We start from the raw sequence: 15739 nt of genomic DNA, 5'->3' as shown, positions 1-15739 counted from the left end.
GGGGCCTGGGTTTCAGCTGTCCACACCACAGCAGTGGGCAACGAGCTTAAAGCCCCTGATGGCTCTGGGCGCTGACTCTCACCAGTGGCTATGGATGAAGTCACAGGCGATTTTCAGCCAGCGCTGGGAGGACATGACATTTTTAACAGGGTATACAGCATTTAAAAAAATGAGCAAACCATAGCTTACCTACATTTCTATGTATCAGTGTTGAAAAAGAAAATACGTAGTTACATAACTGTAAATGAAGTAGTAATATATTGTGTCCTTAGTAATTACAGCTATGTAAAGAAGTCATATGGAGGAGAAAAGAGGAGCTATGAGTGAATTGGCATCAAAGGGAAAGTTTTATACAGTGTTTAATGTAGTTTTATAGAGAGTTTAAAGTAACTTTATAAAATGTTTAATGTAACTTTATAAAGTGTTTAAGGTGGTTTTTGTCTGAAGTAGTTGCAGTTCTATTGGTGGTAATCTATCTGTGCACTGGAACATCACATATTCTTTATATTTCAATTAAAATTATTTTTAAAACACTTAAAATAGTGTAGGGAGTTGTCCCATAGATATAGCTTAACTTTATGGGAGATCAGTCATTCGGTTCAGGACTTGAAAGCAGGTCAAGCAGGCCTTTATGAATCCTAGACCATGTTTAGTGAGTCTCAAAGATTTAAAAGCAAATCCTAGAAAAAGAAAACTGAAGCTCGACACAAATCAGAAACTGAAGTCTAGAAGTGGTCACTATGAGTCGTAGGTTACTCGATGGCACATAACAACAACAACACTCTTCCAGATAGGTACCCCTTTTCCAATTCAAACATCCAACAATTTCTGAAAATGAACCTACCAAAATTAAATATGCTACAAGTTCCGGAAATTTGAGGAAAGTAGAAATGAATGTATCTATCCCTCCTTTGTTTGGGTCCAAACGTCTTATTTTCACTTTTGTCAATTCAAAACATATGTAAGCACCATCTTTGCTAATAAACGTAGTTAAACTCAGACTCAGACTCGCTGCCATAGTTGTGGAACCTACTTGTAGCTGAGCCTGCAGCAGGTTTCTGAAGCTGTTAAGACACAGGAGAGGAGATTGTCCATCTTTCACTCAAGGAGCCACTGCTGGTAGATTCAAATCACCAAGGAGGTTTGTCCCTTGGGCTAGCAGCACAGTGCCCCACTAACTATGCCACGGGAATGCCATCTAAGTTAGTTGTTGTTTTGTGTCGGCTCGTCTGCTATGACTAATTCTAACCCTGAGAAGAACACTTTGTATCACTCTGCTGCCTTGTGCCATCCTCATGAGAGCTGACATACTCACGCCCATTTTTATAGTCACTCTGTCAGTCTATTTTGTTGAAGATGCTCCGGTCTTTTCTTACCTACTTTTCCCACCATGTCTTTCTCTAAGGATGAGCCCCTTCCTGATAACATCATCCGAATATGTGAGACCAAGTTTTATCTTCATTGCCTTTAAGGAGCACCCTGCTGTGTTGTGTTTTGTTTTAAATTTTATTATTATTATTAATTTCAATGAAAATTTACAGAGACTTTGGATTTCCATTCATTCATTGTTGCACTTTTCTCACCACCCACCCCTTCCCCCCAGTACACTCCCCTCTTTGAAAAGTAAAAGAAAAATTCTTTCATTGTTTTACAATCCCTCCCCCCAGGTCCACTCCACTATGCAGCCTTCACTCTGCACTCCTGTCATGACAAAAATACCCAATCACATATTCCTTTTTTTCCCCCCACATATCCCTTTTAAACAGTTCTCTCCCATATCTGTTTCAATGCAGTGTACATTATTTATCCCATCTTTCTCAGTCTCCCCCCAACCCTGATGTCAGTCCTGTTTTACAATAGTGACACTGCAGTATTTGTCCTTTTGTTGCTGAGATACTTCACTCAGCATAATGTCTTCCAGGGTCACCAATTTTGAATAATATTTCATGAGTTCCTTGTTTTTCAGTGCAGCATAGTATATTCCATTGTGTGAATTTGCCACAGCTAGAGATAAGAGATACATTCATTTGTTGATGGGCACTTAGGTTGTTTCCAGCTCCTTGCTATTGTGAACAAAGCGCCAATATACATGGTGTGCATATATCTGCTTGGCTGGAAGTTATGGTCTTTTGGGGGTATATTCCCAGTAGTGGAATTGCTGGGTCAAATGGTATCTATCTCTATTTGCAACTTTTTGAGAAAGCGCCATACCGCCTTCCACATTTTGCAGTTCCACCAACAGTGAATAAGGGTTCCAGTTTCTCCACAACCTCGCCAGAATTAGTTGCTTGCTGTTCTGTTAAATTTTGCTATTCTTACTAGGGTGAGATGATATCTCACGGTTGTTTTCTGTTGTGTTTTCTTCAAGGCGGATTTGTTCATACTCTTGGCAGTCGGCTGAATACATAATACACTTCTCTAATACCACAATTCAAAGGCATTGATTTTCTTTGATCATTTCCATTGTCTAACTTTCAAATGCATAGGAAGCAACTGAAAACATCATGGCTTGGGTCAAGCTCACCTTAGTCTTTAAATTGACTGTGAAATTTTAATGAATTAATTTTTGCTATTGAAAAAGGCTTGAGGCAGGTAGAAATAGCATAAAAACCAATAGTAGTCTAATAGCTGTTGAAGCCGTTTGTGTTCTGGTCTTCTACTGTATCTCCATGAAGTGTCACTTTCAACCCTGGGTCCTTTAATTCTTAAGAACTGCTTTTTCAACTTTACTTCTATACCTATGTTCCTGAATATTGACTGAAACAAAAAGTTTTTACTCAGAATTCTTGAAACTCAATTTAATATCCTTTAAACTTCAGACTTAATCCAACATCTTGCTGGCCCTTGCAGGAAATAGTAAGGAGTTTTTTGTCCTTTGCTCTGAGTGAGAAGGAAGTCATTGGATAGTTGAACTTATTTTCATTTCCTTCATTTAGGAACCCCTCCAGCAGGCTTTCAGACACAGTAAACTCAGGGGAAGAGATTTCCCAACTTGTCCTGTGGAACAGCAAACAAGCAAACCACTGGTTTTTGGATTAGCAGCCCAACTCCTTACCTCTAAGCCACCAGAGCTCCCCAGAACTAGTCCTACATATTTCCATTTAACATTCTTCTGTCACCAGAGTGGAATTATCCCTAGGTGAAGAAATATGTGCAGGTAGCAGGAGTGGCATCCACTTCCTAAACACCAGGTTTCCGAAAAATCTATGAACTTTCATAAATGCCGATAGTTATAGAAAGGCTTCAGGCCTTTTGTTCCTAGGGGCACTGTGAGTCATGCTCGACTCAAAGGCAGTCAATAATACATGCATGAAGCATCACTTTGGTAATTTATTTATGGGTAAAGAACGTATAACATAGAGTTTGCCATTTTGACCAACATATTAAATGGCATTGATTTCACGCAGTGTTGTGCATCCATTACTACTGTCATATTCCCAAAACAGCATTATCTGAAACAGAAAGTCAATACGCTTTACATATAATTCCGCATTACTTTTCCTTTCAGCCCCTGGTATGATTAATACATATTTGTATGCATCTTTTTTCCTAGTCTAGCTATTTTATGCAGTTGAGGGTTATACAATACTTCTCTCTATAGTCAAATAGTATGTTATTGTGTATGTATTTATCCATTCATTTACTGATGGACATTTGGGTTGTTTCCACCTTTAGAATATAATAAATAATGCTTCAATACTTCCATGAATGAACTTAGCACTGTTATTGAAAATTGACTGACCATAGGTATATAAGTTTATTTCTGGACTCTCAATTAGTAATTTAATTTTTGTTGTTACTGAATTTCTTGCAGCTTTCCACACAGGGAGATGCAAGTCAGGTGATCGGGCCTCTTACAGAAGGGCAAAAAAGAAATGTGGCAGTAGTGAATTCACTGTACAAGTTTCACCAGTCAGTAACAAAGGTAATTTTTGTCTCATTTTGCTTTAATATTTAGATAATTTAATTTCAAGTTCTTTCTTCTTACATCAAGTTTAGACAGCTTATAAATTAGTATTCCAAAATGTGTTTTGTTTTAAAGAATGCAACAATGAAAACATGGTGACTATAAAACTGGATTTTCTTTAGTCCTGGTCTTTGTTGTTTATGTTTCTTTTTGAGTATACATTTATCTTAAATTACATAGCTGTAGATTCTCAAGTTTCAGTTATTCTATCCATATTTGTTGCATAAATGAATCAGGAGTGAAGTATGTATGTTTCATAATTACTGAAAAATCATAGTTGGATACTATGTGATTGGTAGTATATTAGCTCAAAATGTATGACAAAATAAGAATTCTTGATCTCTCCAACATGTAAAAAAAAAAAATGTCTCTCTTTGCACAGAAATTGGTGAGGAGTTTGGCTTTAAAACCCAAGTTTTTATATAATTGATGATTACTTGCAAGGAGAGCATATGTTCACTTTTCTTTTTTACATCCTTCTCCTAGTACATTTGAAAGAAAAGACAGAACTTTAACTTGTTTGCCTTCATATATTATGTCTAAAATGAACTTTTCCTAATTATTAAGAAATCAATACTTCCAACCAAATTTGGTATATATACATGACTTACTTTTTTATAATTCTCTGTAGATCACTTTGAAAATATTTGGTGAAAAGGCAGATAAATATTTATAAGCTCTGAAGGAGGCTCAAGGTTAGATAATGGTCTTGAAAACTTGATCTCTAATGAGTTGCAGATGACTCAACGGCACATAACAACAACAATGTGAAGTAAACTATGCCAGATTGTATTTTAAAATAATTGCCAGTAGCTATAACTTAGCCTGGAAGCAGGAGCGGCATCCACTTCCCAAATGGCTTACCTCTGGAAACTCTATGTACGAACAGTGCTCAGGCCTTCCGTTCATAGTGTCGCTATGAGTTGTCTACGACTCAGCGGCACCAAACAACAACAACCTATAACTTACTTAAGGAGCCTTATTGGTATAATGATTATGTGCTGACTGCGGACTAAGATCTCAGAAGTTCAGACTTATCAGCACTTCTGTAGAAGTATGTGGCAGTCTGCTTTCACAAAGATTATTGTTAGATTCTGTACCATGAAATCAGAACTGACTTGTAACTTCAGCATGTTTTCAGAGGAGATTGTTCATCTTTTTCTTGTGGAACAGCTGGTGGGTTCAAACCATGTGCCTTTGGGTTGACAGTGCAACTACTTACTGTTAAGCCACCAGAACTATAACTTTACACACCCTGTAGGACAGTTCTACCCTGACCTGTGGTCACATAGCTGACCCTCAAGTGAGTTTTCAGAAGCAGTTAATTACACAGGAGGAGATTGCCCATCCATCACCATGGAGCAGCTGGTGTGTTTGAACCGTGTGCCTTTGAAATTGCTGCACACCTTCTTACCACTAGCTCACCATAGCATGTCTTATGAAAGCAGCCTTATCATGTCATGATCAAAGTTAGTATTACAGAAAGAAATGACTTCAGCAAAACTATAACTGGATTAAATCTTGTTCTAGGTGGTTTCCAATCAGAACTCATTGCCACCAGCAGCTGAGCAAACTATAATTTCAGCTCTAAAGGTAAAAGAATGACTTTGAATCCTCAACTCTGTGGATCAAACTGAACTTTTTGTTTTATTTTGTAGGGCTGAATGAGAGATGTTACCTTTTTTAAATGTTTAAAATCTTCTAGATATACTAAAAGCATCATGTTGATAATTATCTTCAAGATGATTCATTTGTATTTTTATTTTCCATGTTATTTAGAAATATCTTTAAAATATACCCCATTGTTCTCTATAGATTGTACTGTAGTTATGATAAGTGAATACACAGAAGGAATTGTACAAGTGTTTACTCTATCTTTGGGCATTGCAGTCCAGTATTATTCCATTAAAGCAGTGCCTCTCCATCAGGGTGATTTGGTCTCCGAGGGGACATTTGGCACTATCTGGAGATGTTTTCGAGTGTCATGACTGGGAGTAGAATGCTACTGGCAGCTGATAAACAATCTTGCAATGCTTTGGACAGTCAGTAATGCCAATGTGCAGAAATTCTACTTGAGAAGATTTTTTTGTAAGATGTAAAAACAGGGCATGTTCTTTTGCTGCTCTAACAAGAATATACCGTTTTCTAATATTAAACAATTTGTTTTGAAAAATAGTATCAGTAGGAGATTCCAAGCCATATGCAATAGATAGTAGGCAACTCTTTGAAAAAAAAATTCATTCTTTCAAAGGTCTTAGCTGTCCTTTATCTAGACTTAATGTTTTCTAGGATTCTGAAATATATTGAAGTACTGTCGCAACTCTGAGTTAAATATTAGTACCTTCATTTAGTAAGACAAACAGTAACTTATTCTGTGTCATAGAGCTAGTAAACATACAGTTCAGCAAGACTGAGATTCAAACCCAGAGTTAGGTCTGAACATGGACTCACAAGAATTTTACCTCCTACATCTGACCATCTTTTATTAATTAACTTATGATGTTAGATGGATCTTAGCTGAAAGCAGAGAATACCAGAGGAATGTCTATCTGTGTTTCATTGATTATGCAAAGGCATTTGATTGCGTGGATCGTAACAAACTGTGGCTGACTCTGAGAATGGGAATCCCAGAACATTTAATTGTGCTAATACGAAACCTATACTTGGACCAAGAGGCAGTCGTCAGAACAGAGCAGACCAACACTGCATGGTTCAAAATTAGGAAGGGTTTACGCCAGGGATGTGTCCTGTCTCCATACCTTTTCAACCTGTATGCAGAGCAGATTATCCGAGAGGCTGGGCTCTATGAGGAGAAGCGTGGCATTAGGATTGGTGGACGATCTATCAACAATCTGCGTTATGCAGATGACACAACCCTGCTCGCTGAAACTGAGGAGGACCTCATGCACTTACTGCAGAGGGTCAAGGACTGCAGCCTTCAATATGGACTGAGGCTCAATGTCAAGAAGACAAAAATTCTCACCACTGGACCAATCGGTAGCATCAGGATGGGTGGCGAAGAGATTGAGAGTGTTCACAGCTTCAGTTTGCTCGGCTCCACGGTCAACACTCTTGGCACCAGTAGCCAGGAAATAAAAAAATGTATTGCGATGGGAAAGTCTGCAGTTAGGTACCTCTCTAAAGTACTCAAGAGCAACAGTGTTTCTCTGAAGACTAAGGTGCGCCTGATACAGGCCATGGTTTTTGCAATCACTTGTTATGCATCAGAGAGTTGGACAATGACTAGGGAGAATAGAAGGAGAATTGATGCCTTTGAGCTGTGGTGCTGGAGAAGAGTATTGAATGTACCATGGACTGCCAAGAAAACAAACAGATTCATCCTAGAGAGGGTTAAACCAGGCTGCTCCTTGGAGGCAAGGATTCTGGGGCTTCACCTGACATACTTTGGACATGTTGTAAAAAGAGACAGGTCTTTAGAGAGGGACATCATGCTGGGCAGAGTGGAGGGACAGCGCAGGAGGGGAAGACCCTCTATGAGGTGGATTGATTCAGTGACTGGGGTAATCAGGATGGGTGTGTCAGAGGCAATGAGATTGGCACAGGATAGATAGAGCAGGGTTTAGGGCTGTTGTACATAGGGTCGCTATGAGTTGCAAACGACTCGACGGCACATAACAGCAACAACAACAATTAAATATGTATTCATCACTTCTTACTTGAGGTAGTAAGTACACTAATTGTGAGCACAAACTCTGGAGCCAGGTACCTAGAAATTAATTTCACCCAAACTATTAGTTGAATGGCCTCAGAAATGTTAATAATCTTTCTCTTGCCTTAATTTCTTCACCTATAAAATGGGACAATATATGTGTCTAAAAGTAAGATGACAATTATTAATTTGAATTTATATCACTAAGAAATTATCCTGGAAGAGGAGGATTTTCACAAACTTCAAGCAGAAACACTTTAGAGAGTAAAGCCTCTATCAGGGAATAAGTTAGAGAAAATGAATTAAGAAAGGATACTGTGATAAATTCTAAAGTAAAAGAAAGATTTTGAACTCTATGACCGGCCATACGATATGTGGATGGAGACTTAACTGGCCTGGAAAGTGGAAGGATGCTAAATTTCTGTCTGAATAGGTTTGAGTCCTTGAGAGTAAGAAAAGCAAAGAGCTTCTTTCCCATAGCTTCATAAAGTCCATTTGGATAGCTGCTTGTGTCCTTTTCTTTCCTCATCTGTGCTCATCTCATTATGATTGAAGTTAAATATTATTAAAACTTCCATAACAATTGTTTTTAATGAGAGAAGCAAAATATAGTTATAATAATGAAAAGTATCCTAAAATGAATCAGATGTGACAAACCAAAAGATTTTTCTTTTATTTTCATATGCTTGTTTTGTTTTCTTTTGTTTAACATATAAATAGCATTTGAACTAGATCCACATCTCTTTGCGATATGAAAAGAGTTATAAACGTCATGATTTCTCCTATAAAGGAAACTGGCGTTTCCGTTTCCTTTGATGGTTGCTCATCCTTAACCCGCACAGTCAGTAAAGGCATTCCTGAAGATGCTCTCTTCTCTTCTTTTCATGTTGCCCCAAAGCTGGATTTTCACATAGCTATTAAGTTTTCTGTGTAAACCGTATCATACAGAAATAAAGACCATTTTCTTTATTCCTTTCTCATCTTTTTCTCTCCATGCATTGTTTCACTGACAAGGACACTCCAGTGCAATGTTGATTATAAGTGGTGAACGAATCTTCTTCACTTGTTCTTGATCTCGTATACAGTTTTCAGTATTTTAGTATTTTAATTAGATCATTAGCTATAGGGGTGTGAGAGTGTGTGTGTGTTTAAATATATGTACTTTATCAGGTTGAACAAGTTCCTTACTCTAGTTTTCTGGGATCTTTTATCATAACTGGTTTCAAATTTCATCAGATAACTTCTTCTTTATCTTTTGTTTATTTGGTTTGGGTTTTTTTTTTTTCTTTTTCTTTTTGTGTACCATTGAACTGGGTCCAACTGATATAGGAGGAGATTGCCCCTCCTTCCCCACCTGAGCCATCTGGTAGATTTGAACCATACAGCTTCAGGATTACAGTGCAGCTCCTTGCCACTAGACCACCAGAGCTCCCTCTTCTCTATCTTTTGAAATAATCATATTATTTTCCTTTTATTCTGTTAACCACTCACTCACTCATTGCCACCAAATCAAACTAACTCATAGCTGACCTTCCACTGGATTTTTGAGGCTGTGAATCACCTGCAGGAAGATTGCCTGGCATTCTCTCGTAGAAGTGCTGCTGAAGTCGAACCATCAGAGAGGTACTGCCTTTGAGTCAGCACCTGGACTCCCACCAGAGCTCCCTTCTGTTAAAGTGCAGTAAATCGTGGGGGGGGGGGGAGAAGAACGAACTGGGGAGGAGGGTGGAGAAAACAGTGCAACAATGAATAAATGAAAACCCAAAATCTCTGTAAATGTCCATGAAAACTAATAAAATTTAATAATAAAAAAAAGTGCAGTAAATCATTTCTTTTCAAATATCAAACCACCTTTGGCAATTATTTATTTCTTTTTGTATATTATTATATTTTATTTTCCTTGATTTTATTGAGGGTATTTACATCTCTATTCATAAGAGATATTGGCATATATTATTCTGTAGCTTTTCCTTATATTTTGTTTACCGAGTTTTAATATCAAGCATAAAATTGCTTCTTGCCTCTTTAGTCACTCTGAAAATCTCTTCTTGTTAATTTCAGTGTCTGGTCTGTTATTTGACACTGTTATTGAGAGGGTTTATCTTGGAGTTGGTATCTATTTCTTGAATGGTAGCATTTCCTAGCTCTCTGTATGTTTTTTTGTTTTCATTTGGGTGCTGGACATTGTGAATTGTTTGTTGTGTAGGATTGGTACTTTTTCTGTTGCTTCAAAGATGGTTTTGTTTTAAAGGCAGCTAAGAGGTCATAGCTGTAGTGGATCAGACCTCAAATATTAGCTCAGTTCTTAATTAATTAATTGCCAGCTACTTTTTAGTTTGCTGTGCACGTGAGTGATAAACGAGACAGCTGGAAACAGTGGATTGGGGTGTTTTCTTGTTCTCTTCTTTCTCAGAGTACCTTGGTTTGTAGCCACCTGCTTATACCAGGTCGTACTCCCATTTCTCTGATTAGAAAGATCAAAACTTTGGTTTTCTCTGGGAGTTTTAGACACTTGTAAAACTGGACACACCAGTAGGATAAAGCAAAAAATAAAATTTCAAATTTATCTACTTCTGTTTGCGGCTCCAGGTTTCTACAATGCTCTAAAACCACGTGCTGTTGTCACTCTCTCATTTGCTCCCTCTGTCTTTCTCTCCAGAATTCCACCAGTAGATTTTTGTTGAGGTTATTTTGTTTTTATTTTATTTTGGTTTTAATCTTTTTCCCTCAGAATGGCTTGTTCATACTGAAAGTGGAAAGTCTATCGTCCTTTCTTCAAATCGTCTGTGTCCTTCTCCCTACCTCTTTGATGGGTCTCTTCCTACTTCATCGTCAGTCTTTTCCTACATATCTGCCCAGTAGAATAATGTAAGCATAAGCCTGTCAGACAGCTCGGAACCACCAGCCCTTCTTGTTTGGTTATGACCCTCTTCTCCACTTAACTTATGACAGCCTCCTTCACTTTAGTTCCCTCATCTATAAATTCCTGTTGGTGACAAATCCATAAAGTGTAGTTTGCATTGATGCTTTGCAGAGGGGTTGGTTGCAGTCTCAATTATCTTAATCTGTGTAAAGCACCTAGCACACAGTCAGGAGTCATTATTAAGTAACCCTCGAAAATCCTTCCAGGACTCTTCTTCCTCTCACTAATCACGAAGTGCTATTTGACATTTTTACCCATTTCATCATGCACTGGCATTTTATCTTTGCTTTTGACTTCATCTCCCATCCTGAAAACCAAATTTAGTAAAAATGTCTCTCTCAGGAAGTACAGATTTCATTATCTCAATGCCTACTTGATAACTCTCTTTATTTCTCATAGGCACTTCAAACTCATGTCACTTTCTCGCCCTCGTCTCTTCACCCCAGCTCAACTTTTGGGGTTGGTTGGGTTAGTCTTCCTTTCTGGTTTATGCTATCAGTTGATGATATTACCAAATCATTGAAGAAAAGAACCAATGTGTTCTCTAAGTGTTTCTGCTTTGCCCGACCCACGGCTGAAGACTGCACCCTGCCGTGCTTCCACAGTGCTTTCCATTGGTCTCATCGCTGTTCCCTTTGCCTCTGCCTTCATTGAGATCCTCATCCTTCTGCATCTTTATCTCTGCTTTGGCCTCTTAATTGATCCCATTCTGTTTGGTCTCTTTTAACTAGTTGGCTATGCAACATCTTTTTTCTAAATTTACATCTTCCTTTTTTCTTCCACTGCTTGCAACTCATCTTTGATTCCCCAGTACTTTCAAGATAATTTCCTAACCCACTAGCAGCTTACTTGAAGTTCATTTCTTGCTGTTTTTCTCTCTTCCAGGCACCTTATACTCCATCTGTATTGAATGCTTTGAAGTTTCCCAGATGCATAACCTTTCCTAACTCCTGTGCCTTTTAACATATGTGCTCCCAGCTCCTTGGTTCTTTACCTGGCTCTTACCAACTTGTCCTTTGAAATTCACTTCAAGCAACATCTGTTGTTTTTTAGATTCTCTCAGGGTGAGTTAGAGGTTCCTTCCAAGAACCCACAGCACTGTTGTTAGAGGACACATCCTGTAACATTATAATTTAGCTACTTCCATGGGACTGTAAAGTCCTTGAGGTCAAACTGTATGTGTATGCATAATCAGTTCCTGCATCTGATTAATTTGGTCTTGTCTCTTAATAGTTACAAAGATGTTTATTAATTTAATAAATAAAGAAAAAAGGCATCTGTCTTCATTATAGATCAGCCTTTTTGGAGAGAGAGAGAGAGTGTGTGTCTGTGTATTAGTCTGTCTTGAGTGTTTACTAATGCCCAATCAATATTTTCACATTAAGCCACTCTAACTAAGGTCTAGGTTCTTTTATACACTAACTAGTGGTTATGTCTCACTATAGAATAGGATTTTTCAACCTCACCCCTATTGACTCTTGCTGTTGTTGTTATGTGTTGTTGAGTCAGCACTAACGCCTCCAGTGGATTTTCAAAGGCTGTAAATTGTGTAGGAAGAGATTATTCATCTTTCTCTCATGGAGCTGGTGGATTTGATTCACATACCATTGGGTTGGCGGTACAGCTCCTTTCCACTAGGCCACCAGAGCTCCCTGTTGACTGGTGTTGTTGTAGTTGTTGTGTACCATTGAGCCAGAGCTGACCCATAGCTGACCCTGTGTCACGTTTTCAGAGGCAGTTAATCAATCGTGAGGTGATTGCTCATCTTTCTCCTGCAGGGAAGCTGAAGGAATTGAACCTTGTGCCTTTAGGATTGCAGTGCAGCATCTCCTGTGCATTGTTAGATGGCTAGCAGCATCTCTGACCTTTACCTACTAAATATGGTATCAAGTCCCCCTCTCTGGATGTCACACATTTATCTAGATAACATCTAGATATTATCAAATATCTGCTCCCCCACTCCCCAGGAGACAAAATCACTTGAGAATTGCTGCTGTGTAATTCTTAAGTAGAAACTTAAATCATGCAGTGCCAGTCTGCTCTGTCCTGTAAGGATCAGCAATATATTGATTATATCTACTCTAGTTAAAGGCATTCATTGTTATTCTAAAATGAAAAGAATGTTTCTGTTCTTGTCTCACTCTTTTGAGAAAGCTAAAAAAAAGAAAAAGAAAGCGTTCCTTTGATCTTTAGTTCCTAAATGCCACTCCTCCTCTCTTCTTGCATCTGCCTGCCTTTTCCTGAGGGAAAAATGAAAAGAATGGGGGAGTTGAAATTCTTAATACCGTGTTCCACATATTGTAAGTCTTAAAAATTATTATTGACAGCAGTTAGGGAGAGGAGAGGACGTCTGTTGTTAGCATTAAATTATGTAAATCTGAATTTGATATAAAATGAAAACTTTTAGTCAAATTGCTCCTCACTGCCTAAAATTCTTGGCGTTGGTTTTCTTTAACTTTGCTTTTTCTCCCTTTCAGGACATCCATGATCTTATGGAAAACGCTGTGCAGCCCTTACTGACTTCAGTGGGAGACGCTGTAGAGGCGATAATCATCACTATGCACCAGGAGGACTTTTCTGGGTAATACATTTTAATCAAAAATTCCACTAACCTTTATTGCCTTTGTTTTTGTTCTGCCTCTACCCTCACTCCCTACTCCGCCTGTCACTTAGAGCCTGTTCTTCTTGTGATGTGGCTGGCCTCCAGCCTCTCCCTACTTTATCCACAGTGAATGCCATTAGCAGATTAAAATTTTCAGTTCTTGTTTTCATCATTTCTCACCTCTCATTAGAACATAACACCATTAAGGTCTTCAGGATGTGGCTTGGCACTTGAGGACTTTTGGAAGCTTGTACCCTCTTCTTTTCTAGTCATTTTCCTTGCTTCTCACAAATAATCCTCTGTTGTTGTTGCTATTGTTAGGGGACATCCAGTCACCTCCAACTCCGTACTCCCAGTATGTGAAGGCCTGCCTCTGCCACCGTGTCGCTCCGAGTCCTGCTGTGGCTTGGAGGGAACACTTCTGTCCCACTCCTTCCAACACTATTTCCATTTCTCGGAGTTTCCATGGCAGACTAATCTGGTGATATAACACTTAACCAGAGACACTGGAATTTTTCAGTAGCTTTTTGTTATGAGTATTGCTTATTCATAACCTCTGCATATTGAGATAGGAATCATATTCTAACCCCATGTGTAATGAACCTTTTAAAATAGAGTAAAATGGTTTTATTTCAGTGCATAAGAAAGTCGAGAATATTTGTAATATAATTTGCAGATGTTTAGAGTGATATTAATAATAGTTCTAACTGCTAGTTTGAACTATCCTATTTCTTTTCGGTTGTGTTGTTTAAAAGTATATGTAATTTATTAAAATAAATGATATTATTTATTTTATATAGCCACTAGTTTGATTTTTGTAGAAAAATTGATCAAATATTATTACACTGCCCTTTAGTTTTTCAATTCACTTATTTCATTTACCTCATCTCAGTTTTTAATAACTTTGAAGCATAAAAAGGTAAAGTGAGTTTTATAAAAAATGCATGAGTATATAGAGAATTCAGTCGGAGACAGGAATGTAATGATTACCTATATTCTGAAAAAACAGTATTTTTTTTGGTCAAATATTTAGACTAGTCATGAAATGGTGGGGATTGGTTGTTATGTGCCATCAAGTTGCTTCCAATTCATATTGACCATATGTAAAAAAACTTTGAACCCTGCTCTATCCTGAGCCAACTTTACTGTCTCTGACAAACCTACCCCTATTACCCTAGTCACTGAGTCAATCCACCTCATCCAGGGTCTTCCTCTCTTGGGTGTCCCTCCACCCTTCCAAGCATGTTGTTCCTCTCCAAGGACTGGTCTCTCTGTGCACCATGCCCAAAGTATATCAGATGGAGCTTCAGAACCCTTGCCTCCAAGAAGCAGCCTGGTTTCACCCTCTCCAGAACGAACCTGTTTGTTCAGCTAGCAGCCCATGTTATAGTCAGTACTCTTCTCCAGCACCGCAGCGTAAAGTCATCAATTCTCTTTCTATCATCCCTAGTAATTATCCAGCTTTCTGATGTATAACAAGTAATTGCAAAGACCATGGCCTGTATCGGGCACACCTTAGTCTCCAAACTGACATCATTGCTCTTTAGTACTCTGGAGAGGTCTCTAAGAACAGATTTTCCCAGTGCAATTTGTCTTTTGATTTCCTGGCTGTGCTGGTACCAAGAATGTTGATTGTGGAGCCAAGCAAACTGAAGCTGTGAACAGTCTCACTCTCTTCACCATCTACCATGGCACTGCCAATTGGCCTAGTGGTGAGAATGTTTCTGGATGTTGAACTTCAATCCATATTGAAGGCTGCTGTCCTTCATCTTCTGCAGCAAATGCCTCAGAACGTTTTGGCAAGCAGGGTTGCATCATCTGCATAATGCAGATTGTTGATGAGTCTTCCTCCAATCCTGATGACACATTCCTGATGCCATCATTCCCAGATGACCTGTTCCATATATAGATCGAAAAGATACAGAGATAGGATGCATCCCTGGTGTACACCTTTCTTTATTTTGAACTATGCAATGTTTCCTTGTTCTGTTCTGACAACTACCTTCAGATCCAAGTATAGGTTTCACATAAGCACAATCAAGTGTTATAGGATTCCCATTCTTAAAGTCAGCCACAGTTTGTTGTGATTCACACAAATACCTTTGCATAATTAATGAAACACAGATAGATATTCCTTTCTAGATAGGTATCTTCCCCTAGCTTGCCTTACTACAGGTGAGCCATATTGAGGGTTTTTTGTAACTGACATGTTGCCAAGTGTTTAAATCAGAATTTTAAGGTGCATTGCATTGTGTCTAGGGTTTTTCTTTTCTTTCTTGCTTTTATGACTACTTCAGTTCAGTATGCAAATAACAGCCATTTAAGATTGCACTTACAGTCATTCTCCATACATAGCAGTCTATGAGTGTGGAACAACAGTGCTTTACAGTATATTTAAAGCATTCCTCCTATGTCAATAATTTTTTTTCATTTTTTTTAGAATCTTGCTATTTATAATTGTGTCCATTCTCAAGTAACAATGAAATAGAAGGTGAAATTGGATCCAAACTGTTTAAAAAATTAATTCCTCTTTTGTGGAGTAAACAATTAACTTTAGCTAGAGAATTTGGTCTTTGT

At 38.2% G+C, this 15739-nt stretch overlaps 1 protein-coding gene across 1 annotated transcript in view; it reads left to right on the top strand.

Annotated features, from left to right (window-relative positions):
• The window catches only part of COG5 (component of oligomeric golgi complex 5), a 259814-nt gene that overhangs the window by 206880 nt on the left and 37195 nt on the right, over nt 1-15739 (top strand). Inside the window, exons 15-17 of the mRNA XM_006882687.1 lie at nt 3815-3925; nt 5498-5560; nt 13038-13141. Coding sequence (XP_006882749.1) covers nt 3815-3925; nt 5498-5560; nt 13038-13141 — 278 coding nt within the window. The remainder of the gene's footprint in view (nt 1-3814; nt 3926-5497; nt 5561-13037; nt 13142-15739) is intronic.

This window comes from Elephantulus edwardii, unplaced genomic scaffold (genome assembly GCF_000299155.1).
Source record: "Elephantulus edwardii isolate Elephantulus edwardi_28Jun2011 unplaced genomic scaffold, EleEdw1.0 scaffold00022, whole genome shotgun sequence".
Lineage (NCBI taxonomy): Eukaryota > Metazoa > Chordata > Mammalia > Macroscelidea > Macroscelididae > Elephantulus > Elephantulus edwardii.
Note: the sequence above shows the minus strand (reverse complement) of the source record. Positions and strands in the feature narration are given on the sequence as shown.